At 44.0% G+C, this 21,448-nt stretch overlaps 1 protein-coding gene across 2 annotated transcripts in view; it reads left to right on the top strand.

The window, feature by feature from the left end:
* The window catches only part of spag6 (sperm associated antigen 6), a 217,176-nt gene that overhangs the window by 91,096 nt on the left and 104,632 nt on the right, over window positions 1–21,448 (top strand). For both annotated transcript variants that reach the window (XM_078538315.1, XM_078538321.1), the window contains 2 exons: window positions 6,574–6,740; window positions 8,345–8,528. In XM_078538315.1, the coding sequence (XP_078394441.1) occupies window positions 6,579–6,740; window positions 8,345–8,528 (346 nt within the window). In that variant the 5' untranslated portion in view covers window positions 6,574–6,578. The remainder of the gene's footprint in view (window positions 1–6,573; window positions 6,741–8,344; window positions 8,529–21,448) is intronic.

Below are 21,448 nucleotides of genomic sequence, written 5' to 3'. Positions count from 1 at the left end.
AATGAGGTCTGGAGCCCGGAGCAGTTCTTGCAGAACTCAAACTAAGTATCAGTGAGCACATTATTGTTGCGTAAGTGCTGTGTGATAGCACTGTCAATGACACCTTCCAGCACTGGTGGCTGAGAGTAGACGGATGGGGTGGTAATTGGCCGATTGGATTTGTCCTCCATTTTGTGGACAAGACATAGCTGAGCAATTTTTCACATTGTCAGGCAGATATCAATGTTGTAGCTTCACTGGATCAGCTTTTCTAGGGACAAACTTAAGGCTGGAGCAAAAGTCTTCAGTAATGCAGCCAGGATGTTGTCGGAACACGTTGTGTTTACTGTAGCCAGTGCACTCAGCTGTTTCTTGATATCAAGAAAGGCTTGGTATCTGTGTTGCTGGGGATCTAAGGAGGAGACCAAAGTGCATCATTCACTTACTTGGTAATCTCTCCATTCTTGCCTGCTTAACCCCTCTACACACTCTGGCTGAAGCTGGTTGCAAAGGGTTCAGCCTTGTCATTTGCACTCATTTGCTGCATCATTGAGGATGGGAATGTTCATGGAGCCTCCTCTTTCTCCTGTAAGTTGTTTAATTGTCCACCACGACTGGACGTGGCAAGATTGCAGAGCTTTAAACTGATCTGTAACTTGTGCAGCCTAACACTGCCCATAACTTTGGTCTGATCTGCTTAAGAAAAGTGCTCTTGAAAGGAGCCTGGTCAAATCCTTTTGCCAGTGTGAGAGGAGACTGTCCCTGCGATAAGACTGAGAGCCCATATAACCATAGGGTAAACGCTCCCAGATGCTCCTCTGGTCCCTGCTTACAAAACCTCATCTTTTCATTAATATCCATTTTCTCAACACCTTACCCCCTAAGAACTGCATCTAGTACTTCATTTGCTGTTCTTTGGTATATACCAGAATGAAATCCCATCTTAAATCCTGAATTGCAAGCTGCAAGAATTATTTTCTTACAGTCGTCTTCCTCTAACTCTTTGTGTCCCAGCCTGAAATACTTATACTGAGTATACAATGTCATCAGATAAGGCCCTGACTGAATAGTCCCTAGCTCCTGAAGATAAGCCTCTAATTCATTAGATGTCAAATTGTTCGGAGTCATCCTATACTCCACTATTCTTCCGTGAGGATTCATCTGACGCTGTGTCTGTAGTACTGCTACTGGAGCCAATGCATTGAAGGAGCAGAACTATCTCCATACTATCTCCGCTATCTTTTTAATCTTCCAAATCACATGTCTTATTAACTGAACCCTGGGACCTAGTATTTGCAGCTGAAACTACCATTTCAATTGCTTAACCTCTGCTTTACATGGGTTATGATCTGTCACCCTGTGAGACTGCTTAATCAATTCCCAGAGTGCCCTGTATGCTTCCCCTAGTTTCTGCCTGAGACCTGTTTTTTTCCTTGTGACACTGCTTCAATGATTGCTTTATGTCCTGCAACTCTGCATAACGTTTCCTGCTTCATGTTCTGACGCTGTAACGCCACTAATGATTGTGCTATGTTCCTTTCTAAATTCTGTATCTGCTTTTATAACTTTTCATTCTCCTCTTCTGCTCCTACTTTGCACTCCATCCCTTTCTGAACAATAAAGAGCTGCGTATGCCTTGTCTGCTCTAATTTTCCCTTCGTCCATCTTTTCCTGAATGAACTTTATCATTTCCTCTAAGGGCACTTTACCACCCTTAAGCGTTCCATTATTAAATCCTAGACTCCCTCTGAATCCACTCAGCTAATTCTTCTAACTCAAAAGATATCCGCTGTCACTGTTCCCATTACAATCACTATAGCTCCTAAATACGTACATCTTAACGAAGTCTGGCTCCAAGAGACACAAATGCCTTAAGCTTCCAAATTACTATTGCACCAAAATTGTTTAAACTCCTGCTTTCCTTGTCTGGGCCCTTAGAGAAGGCTGGTGATCAGGCAACCACCTCAAGGCCTGAAAACTTGGAAAAAGCTGTTCTTTTTATTCCTTGACTTGCCTTTGGAAAAGGACTGTTCCTTTTTCCCCTGTCCTGCTGCAGTTGCCACAAACTGCAGGAATTTGGACTCTATACTAAACCCCAGAGTAAGAAAATTCTTGTTGAGGAATAGCTTATTGACAAAAAGGACAAAAACTAATTTAGAATGCAAACTATTAAGGTTTTTTGGCCAATAAAGATTGATATTTAGCATTTCATCAGTCGAGGCATGGCATGGTGCACAAGTTCTGTCTTTCCTGTGGATCTCAGGACACCTGGGGCCTTCTCTTCAAGGTCCCTTGAACCTGGTCTCTTGACTTATGATATCCTTCGAGATTTTAGATTAGCCAACTTAACTCTAACATTCATACAAATTCCTTTGCAGCTTTAGGACTTCAACTCTAGTGGATCCTTTTTCAATCCACGACTTCAGAGTCTGTCTCAACTGCTGAAGCTACACATTTCACAGCTGCCTGCTGAATGTTCTCTCTCTCTCACACACACTCACTCTTAAGACAATTACTTCAGCCTTGGCAATCTTGTCAATACTGGATCCACTGATCCCTAATACTGGGTTCTTATGACAACCCATCAAACTGTGACAATTTCTTTAGTCACTAACTAAGTCTAATACTGGTTTCTTAGGGCAACCCCTCAGCCCTGTGACAAATACCCATCGACTGGCAATGTCTTACCAAATGCTAACTTCCTAGCAAGTGTCCTATTCCTAACTGTCTCCCCTAATAAATGTTCTCCAGCAAGTGTCCTGTGACAAATGCTAACCCTTGGCAAGTGCAAAGACCTCAGTGCTGCACCCCTATCTTTATAGAATTTTTGCAGATATCTTTGAAACATTTAGCCCAAGTATGTACAGCTGAATCAACACAACTAACAACTTCTAACCCCAATATTTGCAACTCTTGACCAATGGCAAGAGCACTCCTATATTCCCCGCAACAATCTAACCTTAATTTGTACCCCTTAACTAGAGATCCTGTCCTCAGACCGTCCTTCTAGCCAATACAATTTGTAGCTTTAGCTTCTATTTACTGTTAAGCTGGGCTTGCTGAAGTCCAAATGTGTCCTAGCTATAACTTCAATTCACGCCACATGTTCTTTCTTGAAGCTACATTTCAGTATTTGGCACTTAAAGGGATGCCAACTTTAAGACTTTCTTAACAACATAGCCCAAAATTCACAATTCAACCCAATAATACATGCAAGTTAAGACTTTTCATCACTAAGCTTATGTACTGTGCAATTTGATAATGTAAGCCTTATTATTATACACAAATATGCCAATGAGATGAAGTGAAGTCTGACATGGTGCTATTCATAACCTCAGGACTCCCCAGAGAGTTTTACAGCCAATTAAGTACTTTTGAAATGTAGTCTCTTGTGTCATGTTGCAAATATTGTTATGACACATCATTTATAGTTATATATATTTTCATAATTTTCATAATTATTTTCCAATTAATAAAGACTCATTCAGTTTTCTAAAGGCCAAAATGTACCAAATGGTGCAAATAAATAGACTTGTTAGCTCTACAGCTATGTTAGCCATTTGGTAGTACAGAACTTGGGTATTGCTGAAAAAAAAGACATGAAAAAAAAGGCAGCTTTTCGTCTTGCACTCATCAGAACACTTAGCAAGAATACCAATATAAGGGGAAAACAATAATTTATACTGTATGAGAAGAAAGCACTGATTGCTGGGCAAGTGGATGCTGATTGGTAGAGGCATTGCCATGGAGAATGAACCAGTGATGGTGACTGACAGTTAACTGCCAAGCATTGTTTGAAATTTAAACCAGCCAGCTTGACCCTGATTGGTCAAGCATTGCTTTGAGGAATGGGTCAGTGAATGGCTATCACTTATTTTGATTAGCTGAAACAGACGCAATGTGCGTACATGTTCTTTCTGTCTGCAAAGAACAGGGCCCTGTGTATTAATATATGTAGCCTCCAATACATGCAAATGCGCCACACTGCGTCCGATTGACAATCTTAAATTGGTTGTCAGTGTAATTCTAAGCACACTGAGGATTATTTAGCAAAATGTTGTCCATTCGTGGAATCACATCTAATGTTAGACATTGTGTTTTGCAAACATGGGCTGGTTGGGTACGGTCTGTACCTTGTCCGTTGTGAACAGCACTGGGACATGCTGTTTTATACGATCTGCCAGTGTATGAGGTGTATGACCTACAATGAATACTGATTCATGCAATGGTGGTGGGTCTAGAAAACCATGATATAGTGCTGCAGCGCAAATATCTATGGCTTCCTTAAGTGAAGCAACAGGTGAAGCTAGTTGTTTCATGCTGCTACTATGCAGTAGCAACATGAGTGGTATTTGCCACTAATGGTGCCGTCAGGCCAAAAAGACCTTCTGCCTATCACAAAAATGAGTAATGTGGTATATGAATTTCAATGCCAGTGTGATGTTATGTAAGCTGCATGAGTATTAAACGAGTACTTTGCAGCTGTCTTTATAAAGGAAGAGAATGCTACCCTGGCCGCGTTGAGAGAGGAGGTAACTGGTACAGTTGAGGAATTTACAGTTGAGAAGGAGGAGGTATTAGAAAGACTATCTTTATTTAAAATTAATAAGGTACCAGGACCGGATGAGATGCATCCGAGAATACTGAGGGAGGTGAGGGTGGAAATTTCAGAGACACTGGCAATAATCTTCCAGTCTTCATTAGACACAGGGGTAGTGCTGGAGGACTGGAGAATTGTGAATGTTACACCCTTGTTCAAAAAGGAGTGCAAGGATAACGCCGGCAACTACAGACCAGTCAGTTTGACTTAAGTGGCAGGGAAACTTCTGGAAAATATAGTTTGGGACAAAATCAATAGTCACTTAGACAGGTGCAGATAATTAAGGAAAGCCACCATGAATTCATTGAGGGAAAGTCATGTTTAACTAACTTGCTGGAGTTTTTTGAGGAGGTAACAGCGATGGTTGATAAGGGCAATGCTAGCAATGTGGTGTATATGGATTTTCAAAAGGCATTTGATACAGTGCCACACAGTAGACTTGTGAGTAAAATTCTAGCTCATGGAATAAAAGGGAAAGCAGGCAATTGGATGAGAAATTGGCTGAGTGGCAGGAAACAGAAAGTAGTGATAAATGGTAGCTTTTCAGATTGGAGGAAGGTCTGTAGTGGAGTTCCCCAGAGGTCAGTGTTGGGACCTTTGCTCTTCTTCATATATATTAATGACCTAGACTGTGGTGTGCAGGGCATGATTTCAAAATTTGTGGATGATACGAAGATTGGAAGCATTGTCAACTGTGGTGAGGATAGTATTGAACTTCAAAAGGACATAGACATGTTGATTGAGCAGACAAATGGCAGATGAAGTTCAATTCAGAGAAGTGTGAGGTGATTCATTTTGGCAGGGAGAATGTGGAGAGACAGTATAAAATAAAGGGAAAAACTTTAAAGGAAGTCTAGGAACAAAGGGACCTTGGTCTATATGTACATAAGTTGTTGTAGGTGGCAGGGCATGTTGAGAGAGCAGTTAATAAAGCACATGGTGTTCTAGGTTTTATTAATAGGGGCATTGAGTACAAGAGTAAAGAGGTCATGTTAAACTTGTATCAGACACTAGTTAGGCCTCACCTGGAGTACTGCATCCAGTTCTGAGCGCCATACTTGAGGAAGGATGTGAAGGCATTGGAGAGAGTACAGAGAAGATTCACAAGAATTATTCCAGGGATAAAGAACTGTAGCTATGTGGATAGATTAGCGAGGATGGGTCTGTTTGCCTTGGAGAAAAGAAGGCTGAGAGGAGACTTGATAGAAGTATTCAAGATCCTGAGGGGTATGGACAGGGTAAATAGTGAGTAACTGTTCCCAAGCAAGAGTACATCAACAACTAGAGGGCACAGATTCAAAATTATGGGCAAAAGGAGTAGAGGTGATGTGAGGAAAAATTTATACACCCAGAGGGTGGCTGGAGTCTGGAACAAACTTCCTGAAAGGGTGGTGGAGGCAGGTTCTTTCGAGGTATTCAAAAGGGAATTGGATTGCTATCTGAAAAGAAAGAATGTGCAAGGTTACAGGGATAAGGCAGGGGAGTGGTAGAGTGCTCTTTCAGCAAACCAATGCAGACTCGATGAGCTGAATGGCCTCCTTCTGGACTGTAAAGATTCTGTGAAGGAGGAAGTTTTATGGCATTCTATGAGGATCTGATTAACTTAAAAATAAATAATGTATAAATTATGTTGATGCTTTCAGTATTTTGCTTATTCGTTTTTGTGACTACTAAAGTTTGCTGCTGTTGTCAGTGTGTGGCATAAGGTACCTCTCATGGAAGATTACAACGCTCTTTCTATTTTTCAAAGTAACATGGACAACTAACTGTCTTTTGACAATGGTTGTTGTCATTTTGTTTATATTTTTGTTATTTCTTACAATATTTTTCTCTCTTAAAAAATGTTTTTCACATTATCTGCTATCGAGCAGAAAACACTTCATAAAAAGGTTGATGAACAAGCACAATTGAAAAACAACTGCTTTCTAAGAAATCACAGAATTGCAGAATAAAACTAAAATATATAAACATCCATTTTTCTCCCTCTCTTATAGGTGTAATGTCTCTTTTGAGGCCCCTCTTGCTGGATGTGGTTCCAAACATTCAGCAGACAGCAGCTTTGGCACTGGGACGTCTAGCTAATTACAATGATGATCTGGCTGAGGCTGTTGTTAAGGGAGACATTCTTCCGCAGCTCGTGTATTCATTGGCGGAACAAAATGTAAGACCTCATATTTCCTTTATTCTGAGATCAAAAAAGAGATAATATTGGCATAATCATAAAGGTAGAGTTCTACAGTTTCTCATTACTCAGAAGAGTGAAAGCATATATTAAAATAAATGTAATTGCATATGCCATGGTGATTTGTATTCCAACTGTGAGCTAGTCTTCAATATTTTTTTCTGCTCCTGAAGGGTTCCCATTTAAAAAACAGCATAAATTGCCTGCGCTGAGTAGGCTTTGCACATTGGCTTTTAGTTTGTCAGGCAGCTGTGAGACAGTGGTTAGCTGGGATCATTGAGGGCACCAGCAGATTAGCGCGGGGTCACAAAAGGCCTATCATACTTTAGTGACTGAGGGCAAGTGAAGGAAGCTAATTAGCCAGTTCATGTAGAGTTTAGCTGCACATGCAAGCAATCTGTTTGTCCCATGGGCAAAACTACCTTCCTGACTTTAAAGTTGATGATTACAGTGATGACACATTATTTCAAACCTGTTTAGAGAAAAAGCTTATTAAATTGCCATCTTTATACATTTCAAAAATAGTAATAATTTTTCACTTGTTGATGTCAGGTGCATATTTTAAAATTAAAATTGTATTACTTTTCTCAAAAGGGAAATGATACATAAGTGTATATTAAAATCCACTGATCATTTATAAGTAGGTGCTACAAGGTTTATTCAGTTTAACTTCCAGGTAATGAATATGGTGATTCACATTTTGCTGCTGCTCATTGTTGTTTCTGATCACATCTTGAAAGCTCCAGTTACTTCATCTTTTCATACAATGGTGTTTGTGTTGCATTATTATAAGGAAACCAAATTTAATGAAAAGAACAGTCATGATTAGTCTGCTTTTAAAACTTTTCTTCAGAGCTACCACACTGGCAGACTCACAATCCCTCTGCAACAGCAGATAATCTATCAGCTCCAACGCAAAATTTTGCAATGTAATTTTCATTTGGTCATGTTCACCTTTAAATCTTTAACAAAGTGGAAATGATGGATGATTATGATGTAAGTACATCAACAGTTGTGTCAGTGTATGCCCATGTACAAACTTGGTAAAATAACAGGCATGGCATTTTATAAGGACATAAATGGCCCTTTTAAAGAATGGTGTAAATTTTTTAAAATGATCTTTTTAGATATTAAAAAAGCCATGTACACACAAAATACATTCAACCCTTGTGTTATCATAGTGCACAGGGGAGAATGTAGCATAGTGATAATGTCACTAGACTAGTAATCCAGAGGCCTAGGCTAATGAGTTCAAATCCCAACACAGCAGCTGGAATCTGGAAATAAAATCTGGAATTGAAAGCTAATCTCAGTAATGATGACCGTGAAACCATCATCAATTGTCGTAAAATCCCATCTGGTTCAGCAGTGGTCTGGCCTTCATGTGACTCTTAACTGCCTTCTGAAATGGCAAGCCACTCAGTTCAAAGGATGGGCAACAAAAGTTGGCCTTGCCAGTGATGCCACCATGCCATGAAAGAATTAAAAAAAATAATTCAGAACCATTAGGAAGCATCTAAAATTCAGCATCACAAAGCTATATCTGGATAAACTTGTTACCAAATACTTTTATTTTTATGAAGCGTTTCTATAAGAAAGCTGCAGCCTTTGTGTTGAGAGCCGTGGCTAAACACTCTCCTCAACTAGCCCAGGCGGTGGTGGATTGTGGGGCACTGGATGCATTAGTGATCTGCCTGGAGGAATTTGATCCCGGAGTGAAGGAAGCAGCAGCTTGGGCACTGGGATATGTTGCACGCCATAATGCAGGTGAGAAACACTTGGACCTGGCTGTATACTGGCTTTCACATTTTAAAGCAGTTAATTCTTGTGAATGGCTATATTCAGTTTCCATGGTAAAACACAGGAAAGGGAAGCCAGCTTGGCAGCACTTTACTGCTGCAAACAAAATGATCTTCTGAAATGTTGCAGGTTGGGTATGAGGAATGTGTCCTAAAAGTTTTGTCTTTTTTAAAATTCATTCATGGGCTGTGGGCTTCGGTGGCTGGGCCAGCATTTATTGCCCATCCCTAGTTGCCCTTGAGATGGTGTTGGTGAGCTACAGTCCATGTGGTGTGGGTACACCCACAGTGTTGTTAGGAAGGGAGTTCCAGGATTTTGACCCAGCGACAATGAAGAAACAGGGATATATTTCCAAGTCAATGTTTTAAACCATGTCTATTGTTACTTTTGCCTATTAACAAAGGGACAAAGCTGCTCCTGTTAACCAGACAACAAGAAAGAGTGTCTGACACATCCTGCCTTTAACCTACATTTCTGGTAATCTGACCATATATTTGAAGTACATATGCCCTTTTTATGATTAGCTGGGCTCAAAGTCAAGCTAAAATCTGACCTCCATTTGACAATACAAATCACAAGAAATCTGGATGTTGAATAAATGCTGTTCTTAACTAGACCTATATCAATATAGGTTTCAGGCTGATAATGATTCAGAGGCATGCTGATGTAAATTGTAGGTGGACACAGTCGTGTTCTGCCGTGTTTTATATGTCCTTCATTCTGAGTTACACAATACAAAAAAAAATCCCCTGGCCTGCAAGAAGTCTAATTTCTACATGTTTACATTGTTACGAAGATGTTCTTATTTCAAATAGTGATTTTTAATCCCCTGGATGGAAACTTGGACTTGAATTTTTAGGAACAGACTTTTTAAAATAACAGCTGAAAAGGATGACTAGAAATTACAGCCAAAAAAAATGGCTGCCCCAATTTGCATCACTCTGCAACCCCATTCCACTTCATTGGAATGAAGATGTTGGGTCTGGAAAGACCCCACCAGAGACAATAAACCCCTGAGGAATGTGAAAGACCCTATCTCCAGTGCCATTAACAAGGCATTAAGACAAGCACTTGAGATTCAACTGTTGGGGACGGGACATTAAATCTAATTACTTGGGCCATGAGACAATGGCTAAGGTAACTTTGCAGACATGAGCTAATCAAGTTACCTTTTGGATATGAACAACAGCCTTATTTGGATTCCCCACTCTGACAGTGGAGAGAGCCAGTCATGTGACCAGCAAAGCCCTTTTGTGTGTGTTAAAAACTTACAATTTTGCAGAGAGTTGATGCTGAGATGCTGATGAACTGAGGACCAGCAGCTAAAGCTGTTGAACCTTCCTCTCTCCCTAAACCCTTCCTGGTAAGCTTTGAGCACTGTTTGCTGATCAAGACCAACAAGAGGCATGCCTACTGTGCAGAGAGACCCTTTAAAATAGAAATTCTGCTCAATACCACTGCCTCCAGAGGAGAGGGACAACCAAAGTAAGTGACTGCAATTTTAAATCAAAACATTAGGACCACTGAAGGAGTGTCTGACCAGCTGAGTCACCAGGCCACTGACTATATATCCCTTATACTATTGTGGCTGGATTTTACAGGAGGGTGTGAGGACTCCTTAGGGAGCTGCTAGCCAATCGATTAGCCGGCAGCTCCATCACTCCTGGCAGCACCAGAGCTGAGTAGTGGGCACTGCCAGAACTTCAGGAAGAAGGCCAAAGAGGAACATAGTTGCCTGAGAAGGTAAGTCCCATGGTTCTAGGGCGGGGAGGGATCCCAGAACCCAGGGAGGGAGGGAGGAGAGGGGTTTGGGGGCCATGTTCTGTCAGGCAGGCACCGTGGAAGGAAATGGGGAGTGACATCTTGGGGGGCGGTGCCCCAGATGCATGCAGGGCACCCCCTGAATGAGATGTCCCACTTCCTTCTCAACTTTGTTCATGCTGGCCTTTAAAAATGGTGCGCCCACTCCAACCATGTTATGGTGTGGGCAGTGTATTATTCAGGTCAATAGGCTCAGTAACCAGCCTAAATGACCCTTAATTATTTATTTACATATGGCAGGCAGACTGCCAATTTCGGCGCCCGCCTACCTAGCATATTATTGGGGTTAGCTAGGGGATCGTAGGAATGTGGTGGGCTAGCCACCTGACCTATTTTACACGCCCCCCTCTGAAAACACGTCCGTCCGGCAGGGCATGTAAAATCCAACCCATAGACTATAATTTGATCAACATATCCTTCCTCTCTCTGTAATCTGTATTTGTGCACGTATGGGCTCTCCAGGTGTGTGTATGGGTGCGTATTTTATTATTTTACCCAGATTGGTGTAAGTACAATAAAACTAATCTCTTTCTTTGTTAAACTCAAAAATCGGTCCAATTGGTTATTTTATGATCACAGCGCATGAACAGTTAAATACTTAGAGAATTGGCAAGTACATTCTTTTAATTTAAAAAACCCTGTTATGATCAAAAAGAGGAAAGCCACTTGATGACTCCTTACCTGATCAAAACAATATGTATAAATTTTCACTCAATCCACTTGTTCAGGCTCAATGACTATATTGAAATGATAATCCCCAGAACTCTGTGAACATGATCTGTGGTAACTAGATGACTTTCAAGGCCAATTTAATTTGGGGCGGGAGTGATGGCGATCTTGTGCAGGTTTGTGAGTTGGAAGCCTGTCAGCATTTAGTTGCTGAAACCCATTTCTGGCAAAAGGTGTCAGCTGGCTGCCAGAGGAGGATGAACATCAGGTAATCTGGAGGCCAGCCTCCAGCCTTAGAATGAGACTGCCAGCAAGTCTGGGAATGGATATTCCAAGAGCTTCTTGACTGGGGAGCAGAGAGGAGCTTGGAGAAGCGGTGCCTCCACTGCCTGCAGAAGAACACTCCAGTAAAGAAAGTTTTTTCAATTTAACTTAACGGGCCTCAATGGTCCCTGGTAGATTCATTGGCGGGCGACCATGGCAGGCACCCTAACACGTGAGCAAGTTAAAATTCCATTTCGATATATCTTATAAGATCCCAATTTAGATATATTAATGAGGCGCCTGTGAAGTTTAGTGGCACCCTCCTGCACCATCAAAATCAGTAGTGTTATGAAAAACTCTCTACCTGCCTGCTTGAATGCAGTCCCAACAACATCAATAAATCCAACACCATCCAGGACAAAATAGCGTGCTTGATTGACACTCCATCTACCAGCTTGAACTTTCACTCCCTCCCTCACTGGTGCACCATGGCTGCAGATGTACTGCAGCAACTTTCCCTGGTTTCTTCAACAGCTCCACCCAAACCTCTATCATATAGAAAGACAAGGCAGAAAGCACGTGGTTGCACGACCACATGAAAGATCCCCTCCAAGTTACACACCATCCTGGCTTGCAAATGTTTCACCGTTCCTTCATCGTCACTGGGTCAAAATCCTGGAACACCGTAACAACAGCACTGGGACTTGGTGTGATTTATGATACAGGCAATAGAATTTTGGTTAAGTTAACATTTATGGAGAATGGAAGATGGGAGACTGGAGTGCATAGGATTCTCAAGCCTAGAGGAAACAAAGGCATGATGAGGGAGTCAGCAGAAGATGAACCGAGGTAGGAACAGAGTTGGACAATATTACTAAGGTGGAATTTGATGGTTTTACTGATGACAACAGCATGTGATCGGAAACTCATCTTGGGCTCAATAAATGCTGGCCTAGCCAGCAATGCCCACAACCCATAAATGAATAAGAAACACTTTTATCAGGAATTGAGCACCGATTTCTGTTCTGTAGCACCAAATGTTATTTCAGTGATGCTCTGAGTTATGAGATTTTATTAATTTTATATGTGGTACCATTTGGAGAACAGGCTGGATGAATAGAAATTGTCCTACATTGTTTTTACTTCAAATTTCCAATATTTAAATCTTTATTGCTACATTCAGATTATTATTTGCTGTGTTCAGCTATGTCATGGATATTGCAAAACTTCAAAGCCAAGGTGTACATTGATCCAAGGAAAGTGTTTGAGACTTTCCACTTCTGCATGTTCCACTTCTACTGTAGCCTTGTCCGATTTGCACTGAATTTAAACCTTAAGTTATTTTTGATGAGATTGCTTTCCTCTCTTAAGGTCAAGCTTTTGGCCTCTCAATGTTTGTTTTTGTACCTTTGTTCTAGAAAACCAATTTGGATATGCAAAACATTAGTCTCAGGAGGAAATTACTTTATTAGAGTTGAAGCTTTCTAAAATAATAGTAATCAACTACAAATTTTTAAAGCTGTACCAGCATATTTACATTCTTAAATGAAAAAAAATCCAGGCTGTGTCATACTTGTCAAATTTAACAAATTGCAGTTTTGTTCTTCTATAGCCAGTAAACAAAATTGCAATTCTAGTTATTTGCAAGTTTTCTGTATGCCTCAACCAGTTAAATGTGTAGAGGAAACTATAGCTACTGAGCAGAATATGTAGGGAAGTTTGTGAACATAGATCTAGGTTTGGTGAAATTACAAATGTGTTAAGAAACAATAAACTTACAATTATATTGCATTTTGTCTCAAAATGTTTCTCAATTGGATGAATTCCTTTTGAAGTGCTCCTACCATGTAGGCAATATAGCAACCAATTGCAGACAGCAAGGAGATGAATGACAGATTTATCTGTGTCTTTTTGATTGAAGGAGGAATGTTAGCCAAGATACTGGGAAAAATCTCTGTTCCCCTACAAATAGTGCCTTGGATTTTTTCTTTTATAGCAGCTGAGGAGACAGAAGGGGGAACAACACAATAAAAAAATGCTTATTTTCATTTTAATGCAATCATTTTTAGAAACATATACTCTCCATGTCCTTTTAGCTTTGGTCTAAATGTCATTCCCAGACCAGTTCTCTGCCATGTCAGTCAGTAAAAAGTAAGCAAATTGGCTTTCTGACTGATTTTGTTTCTATTTCTTCATTGCCATTATGGGGAAGTGCTGAAATGTTCTTTGGTTCCTCCAGATTAAACCCACTAAGATCAAAATTTTGCTATGTGGAGACATGTGGTCATGCCGCTCTGCAATGTAGAACAGCATTTTAAAGCAACAACATACTACTCCTCTAAGGTGCCTTGAAGACCTATCTGTCATATAATTGGCTGCATTTTAGTTCCAGAGTCTCAATCTCAATCCTGGGCTGAATTCCCGGTTGGGAACCTGGGACTGCCCGGAACCTGGAGGAGATTTTTGAGGAGTAAGCCAATTAAGAAGCCGCTTCTTGGAGCCCCATCTAATTAAGAATGGTGGGTGGACTCTGCAGCTTGGATGGTCAATGGGTGTACCCCAGGCTCTAGGCGGCCAGCAGCTTCACTGGGAGAGGTTGGATTATAGCTGTAGGTGGGAGACTTGGTAAATGGATCGAAATATACTGTAGCCACAGCTGCCAGACCATCATTGTGGGGGAGGAGCCCCTGCACAGGATAGCCCACAATTTTGGCCCTTGCAGCCAAGTGAATCTTTGCTGGGCTACTTTGCAGGATATGCCTCTGACCCCTCCCAACCACCACACCGCATGCATGCACACACACACACACAACACCACTGGCCTGCTGGGGGTGATGGCCACCATGTCATCTATGGGCTCATTGGGGGGGCCAGCGTGTGAAGAGTGCCCTCAATTGATACTTTAATTGGCTACTTGCCACTGAAGGGTGGGTAGCTGTAACTCCTAGAAGCCACATCTCTGAAAATAGACCAGAGATAGCAACATGCAAGCAGACTGGCATGCCGGCTTCCAAACCTCTGCTTTAGAATGAAAATTCAACCCGATTTGTCATCCATCTTTAAATTTCTAGTGTTTCAGTGTAGCACTGCTGTTTGTGGAGGGAAGATCTCTGGATGTCTGGAGTGAGGCTGGATACTGGAGATCTTTCAGTGGCATTTTAGACTGAGGCCTTTGAATTGCATTCTTTGTCAAAGTCAAACAAAATTTTTTGCAAGTGTTTGACTGTTTTGTCAAGAAAATGTTATGTGGCAGGTACTGAAAGTAGCGTTCGCTCTAGAGTAAGGTTAATGATGATTCTGAGAAGCAATTGAGAAGCTTGTGCTGGTGTGCTTTTGTTGTGGTCATTAGAAATAGGCCAGTACAGTGTGTTTATCCTGTTGGTGCTTTTTGGATTTTTGTTTTTTTGTGCTTTCATGGGATGTAAGCCTCACTGGCTAGGCCAGCATTTATTGCCCATCCTCTAATTGCCCTTGAGAAGATGGTGAGCTGCCTTTTTTAATTCATTTATGGGATGTGCACATTGCTGACTAGGCCAGCATTTATTGCCCATTCCTAATTTCCCTTGAGAAGGTGAACTACTTGAATTGCTGCAGCCCATATGGTGCAGATATACCCACAGTGCTGTTAGGGAGGGAGTTCCAGGATTTTGACCCAGTGACAGTGAAGGAATGGTGATATAATCCCAATTCAGGATGGTGAGTGGCTTAGAGGGGAACTTCCAGGTGGTGGTGTTTTCATATGTCTGCTGCTCTTGTCCTTCTAGATGTTAGTGGTTGTGAGTTTTGAAGGTGCTGCCTAAGGAGGCTTGGTGAGTTCCTGTAGTGCATCTTGTAGATAGTATGTACTGCTGCCACTGTGCGTCGGTGGCAGAGGGAATGAATGTTTGTGAAGGGGGTGCCAACAAGTGGGCTGCATTGTTCAGGATGGTGTCAAGTTTCTTGAGCGTTGGAGCTGTACTCATCCAGGCAAGTGGAGAGTCTTCCATCACACTCCTGACTTGTGCCTTGTAAATGTTGGACAGGCTTTGTGGAGTCAGAAGGTGAGTTGCTTGCCGCTGGATTCCTAGCCTCTGACCTGCTCTGACCTGCACTTGTAGCCACTGTATTTATATGGCTAGTCCAGTTCAGTTTCTGGTCAATGGATGTTGATAATGGGCATTCAGCAATGGCAATGTCACTGAGTATCAAGGGGCGATGGTTAGATTCTTTTTTCTTGGAAATGGTCATTGTCTGACACTTGCGTGGCATGAATGTTACTTGCCAGTTGTCAGCCCAAGCCTGGATATTGTCCAGGTCTTGCTGCATTTGAACATGGACTGCTTCAGTATCTGAGGAGTTGCGAATGGTGCTGAATGTTGTGCAATCATCAGTGAACATTCCCGCTTCTGACTTTATAATGGAAGGAAGGTCATTGATGAAACAGCTGAAGATAATTGGGCCTAGGACACCACCCTGAGGAACTCCTGCAGTGATGTCCAGGAACTGAAATTGCATAACTACAGACACACCATAAAACAATATTGGCTCATTTGTAAATTATTTTACAGTATCCTAGTATTTTGCTTCAAAGATTTGAAAATAGTTTAAATAAGGAGAAATTGCCTGTGTTTTACCATTTGTTGTAAACTACTTGAAATGTTCTTAATTTTGTCTTAAAATCTATTTTTAAATGTCTTCCCTCCCAAATGACTGTTGCTTAGAGAATGAAAGCAACTCCCATGAACAAACACACTGGTGGGTGTGAGCGGACAATATGGCAGGAAGGCCAAAAATTGGTTTCATACCATTGTGAAATCAGTTTGCAATCTTCCACTCTGCCTGCCGGATGTCGGGATTGTCATTTTAATACATCTGCATATCATTATATGCCCTGCTTGCTGGAATCCCCACGCTGGATCTTCTGGGCACGTCAGTGTGATTGCACACTGCTGTGTTTCACAACAGCATTTAAAAGATGTGCACCTGCGAGCTGAACTTTGAGGGGAACTCGGAGGTGAGTGCACACTAACATTGCGCAGCGCTCACGACGGTTGCCCCTTGGACTTCAAGGTTGAGGTGCCACTTATTCAGGCGAGGGCGCAGGCAAGTTGCTTTTTCCCGGCAGTGCCGGTGCAAGTTCTGCATCACAGTTGAGGCGAGTTCAGGGGGTAAGGCAGCATGCTATGAGGCGAGTTGGAGGTTGCAAGGGTGGCACTATGCCTGAGGTGAGGTTGCGGGGGGAAAGGCAGCTCAGTCTGATGGTAGTGCACAAGCAGATGTGGCAGATGGGAAGCAGTCACGCATTAGGGAAACCTTGTATAAGGTGACCGTTCCCCTGCAGCTGAGACAGTTCAGCCGCAGCCACATTGACATGCTTGGAGTCGATCCTCTAGCTTATTTGCCCACTCAAGCAATGCAGAGGCCTGAAAGTGTCACCAAGTGCTCCAGAGCTTTTCACCCCTTAGGCACAGACTGCAAACTAATGAGTGTTTTAGTGGACTGCAGAACAATTGGTCAACTGAGTGTTGGAGGCAGCTGGCTGGATAGAGGGAGGCGCAGCACCCTCTGGAAAAAGGGGTGGCTGGGACTCCTGCGCACGCCACTGTAGAGCCACAGCGAGCTGTCACTGGTCGGCGCCTAGCTAGACCCAGGGTCTACAGACGGCGCTTGCCATTCCTGCAGATGACCGAGAACCAGTGTTGCTGAAGACTGTACATGTCCAGAGAACTGGTTGGTCACATCTGCCACCTGCTGCAGGATTTGATGGCACAGGGACATGGAGGGCATCCATTACCAATGGCCATGAAAGTGACTGTGGCGCTCAATTTTTACGTCGCTGGCTTCTTTCAGGGCTCCACAGGTGGGATATTGTAAGCCTCCGCACAAAATGCATCCAGTAGGTCATGGACGCCATATTCTTGAAGGCGCACAACTTTGTGCATTTCGCCCAGGTAAGTCAGGAAGCAGGAGCGCTGGGATTTGCTCAGATCTCAGGTTTCCTACAGGTGCAGGGTGCTATCAACTGCACTCATGTGGCGTTCACATTTCCGTGGCAACAAGTGGTCAACTATGTCACCTGCAAGGGCTTCCACTCGTTGAATGTTCAATTGGTGTGCGACCACCACAAACGCATCTTACAGGTCTGCGCAGTTTCTAGGGAGGGTCCATGACTCTTACATTCTCAGTAGGTCTCAGATCGCTGACATCTTCCAGGGTCCACAGAGAATGCAGGCTTGGCTCCTCGGGAACAAGGGTTACTCGCAGAGCATATGGCTGATGATGCCTGTGCGGCGGACTCAGAGTACAGCGGAGAGAAGGTACACCAAGGCTCATACTGCAACTCGCACTTTAGTGGAGCGAACCATCAGAATGTTGAAAATGAGGCTCCGGTGCCTGGACTGGTCTGGTGGAGCCCTGCAATATAATCCACAGAGGGTGTCAGGCATCATCGTCGCCTGCTGTACCTTTCACAACCTGGTGCTGCAAGGGGGAGAGGAGCTGGCTGTGGAGGAAATGGAGGAGCTGCAGATCTCCTCTGTTGAGGAGGACGCCAACAGGGATGGGGGTGAGGAGGTCCTCAAAGGTGAAGATGACGGCGATGAGGCCATCGCACTGGTCAGACGAGGCAGGTGCACTCGGGAGGCCCTCATAGCTGCTAGATTCATGGAGGATGATGACGACATGCAGTGAGGAGGCACCATAGATCCTCACATAGCTTATGTAAATGTCTGAGTCCTGTCTGGCTGATGACAGCTCGCTCGTGCTCTGTGAACTCTGATGCCATAGGATCAAGAGCTCTATCCAGCCAGCTGCCTCCAACACTCTCTTCTCCTTTGTCTTCACTCCCTGTGAGCCACGAGGCCTACAGCTAGGTCACCAGGTTCCAAGTTCCTGATGTACTCCTCCTGCAGGATGAAAGAAAGAGATACATAGGTAAGCTTGGGTGTATTAAGAACTTCGCTTGGTTAAGTCTGAAGGCCCCTTAACACATCCCAGATGAAGCGGGGAAACGTTTAACTTCTCCTGATCCTATGGCATCCTTCATGAGCTGAACTCTTGAGGACCACACTGTCACTGGACACAGATGCTGATGAGATGGGGCACCATTGTGCTGAGAGCTTACAGAGAGGCTGCAGAGAGAATGATTGAACTCTATGCCACCAGCCCAGGACATTCTGGCAGCAATGATAAGCCCCATCGAGGTGCAGGCATGACTGATGTGTCCAGTGACTGTGAAGGCACCGAATCAGTGTGCTGGTAAAATTGCATAAAGCATGGGGAAGAGGCCCTGGACTGAGACACCTGCCTTTATCTTGTGCAGGGAGCAACGTTTCAACTCTGAGTGACACAAACAGAACAAGGAGCCATAGGCAAGGAGACATTCTTGGGAGATTATTAACAAAGTGAACATTGTGTACAAGTGATTAACACCCATGCCTAGGCTGTGCAACAAATCATCTTAACCTTCCTAACCTTGACGCTACATCTTGGTGCTCCCCGACATCCACAGCAGAGGTGAAGGCAGTCTGCTGACTTCTATGTCCCGTCTGTGATGACCTTGACGGGCATCCTCTAGAGGGCTGAGAGCTGGAGAGCCCCGACTTGCTTTCAGGGTCCTGCTGTGTGGCAGTGGCACCCTCCTCGCCTGTGGAGCTGGAGCTGCTGAGGCCACCGGAAGAGGGGATTTGGGTGGGCCGGACATTCCCAGTGAGCACTGGCTGATCCTTTTCTCTATGGGTGCCCGAGGGCCCCTGGCTGACTCCTTGAGGTGAAGGGGAAGCTGGAGTGAGATCGAGCTGCCCCGCACCCCTCTCACGTTGACACTGTTGCAGGCCAACTATGGCATCAGCGATGGAGTTCAGCCCGTGCAGCAGTGCAGGACCGATGTCCTAGACCAAGGTCTCCATGGCAGCTGCCATACTACCAGTGTTGACCTCGGTGCATTAGCATTTCAACACTATCACCTCAGACTGAAGGCGGACGGACTCCTTCATTGTGCCTTGCAATCTGAGGAGTGCAGCGGACATCCCTTCCTGATGATCCCGAGCTTGCCTTTGCAGCTCCAGCAACAGAGATATGACTGAGTCCAGAGGGTTATCATCTGACTTGGACACAGCAGATTTCTGGTCTCTAGCAGTCCCCCGAATGCTGGAAACCTGGGAAGTCCCTCCCTCTGCCTGCTGTGGATCAGATAGTGTGATGTGCTCATCAGATTGTGACCCTGAGGCTACTCTAGAACTAGGTGTCACCGAAGTGCCGAGGTTTGTGTCTGTGCTGGTGGAGGGTGGGAGGTTGTGGGTGAACGCTGTGACGGGTCTTCAATGAGGGTGTCATCAGATTTTTCTTCTGAAGTTTCTTTAGGGCTTGAGCCAAGGACCTGGGTCGTGGACCCCCTCGACTGTTTCCCAGATGTGCCTGTGAAAGCAAGGAGAGATAATTAGTGCATGGAAGAGGAAGTGACACACAACATGATTGTCTGATGGATGTTGCACTGCTGGATCCTCACTTGGTTGAGCTCCGCCATCCTCATCATCAGCACAAGAACGGTCCTGATCATCACTGGCCAGCTGGATGACTCTATTTTCAAAGTCCATGAGGACCTTGGTTTCAGGCATTCCTCCACCAGTCTGCGACCTCCCTTTTGTTGTGTGCCAGTGTGTTCTGCATGATGACTGATAAAGTGTAAGCAGGACGCCTGCTAGGCCAGATGAGAAGGATGCCTGGCATGTGTGGGTGGTGAGTGGTGCCATGGACGGGATGAGGACACGATCCGCAGGGCAGATGAAAGTGTACGTGAGAGGGTGAATGGTGATGATCCTTGAACTGGCAGTGAGTGAGGTCCCTGTGGATGTGTGATGGGTTTGTGATTGTGTGAGTTGAGAGTGATGAGAAGAGTGACTTCCCCTGGCAGAATGGAGGAGATCATTCATTCTCTTTTGGCACTGGATAGCTGTCCTCTTTTGCAGGGCATTGGTGCTGACCACCGCTGTCACTGCCTACCATGCAGGATTGGTCATCTTGCTTGCTGGCCTTCGCCCAGAGCAGTGGTAGAGGACATTGAGGTGGGTCTCCACTGCATCCAGTAGGTGCTCAAGAGAGGCGTTTCTAAATCTGGGGGGCAGCATGTTTCCTCCGTTTGACAGCGCAGCAGCTTGCCCCTTGGATGTGCTAGCTGTGTGCAGGGACGGCCTTTAAATATGGCGCCCCATTTACTGAAGACCTGAGGTGATGGTGGGGCGGGTGAATGAGAGGCCACCCCGCCAGCGACCTGGTGTGTTTTCCAGGAATGCATAATGAAATAAGGTGGGAATGGGGTGATACGGTGCAAAAAGCCGCCATTGTGGCCAGCAGGTATAATGTCCTTTTTCCCACTCACTACCCCCCAGTGCAAATCTGGGACAATTCCACCCTTTGTCCCCTGGTTCTAGATCTCCCCAGCCAGGAGAAACATCCTTCCTGCATCTACCCTGTCGAGCCCTGTAAGAATTTTGTATACTTCAATGAGATCACCTCTCATTCTTCTAAACTCTAGAGAATATGTAGACCCAGTCTCCTTGATCTATCCTCGTAGGGCAATCTCGCCATCCCAGAAATCAGTCTGATTAATCTTTTTCACTCCCTCTATGGCAAGTATATCCTTCCTTAGGTAAGGAGACCAAAACTGCACACAATACTCCAGGTGCAGCCTCACCAAGGTTCTATACAATTGCAGCAAGACGTCTTTACTCCTGTACTCAAATCCTTTTGCAATAAAGTCCAACATTCCATTTTGCTTCCTAATTGCTTGCTGCACCTGCATGTTAGCTTTCAGTGACTTGTGAACAAGGACACCCAGGCCCCTTGGACATCAACACTTCCCAATCTCTCGCCATTTAAGAAACACTCTGCATTTCTGTTTTTCCTATCAAAGTGGATAACTTCACATTTTTTAACATTATATTCCATTGGCCATGTTCTTGCCCACAGGGTGCTGGTTATGATAAGGTCATGTTCTAGACATTTCATCAGGAGGAGGACTCCGTAAGATTTTCCTTTCTCTATTTGAGTCTTCCTTGCCCATCACACCCAGAGATTCGCGTCCTTTCTGACTCTGGCGTTGAAATCTCTGAGGAGGATCAGTTTGTCACCTGCTGGGATTGGGCTACGGATTGCTC

Source organism: Cetorhinus maximus, chromosome 3, assembly GCF_964194155.1.
Source record: "Cetorhinus maximus chromosome 3, sCetMax3.hap1.1, whole genome shotgun sequence".
Taxonomy (NCBI): Eukaryota; Metazoa; Chordata; class Chondrichthyes; order Lamniformes; family Cetorhinidae; genus Cetorhinus; species Cetorhinus maximus.
This window is presented reverse-complemented; position numbering and strand designations above follow the sequence as displayed.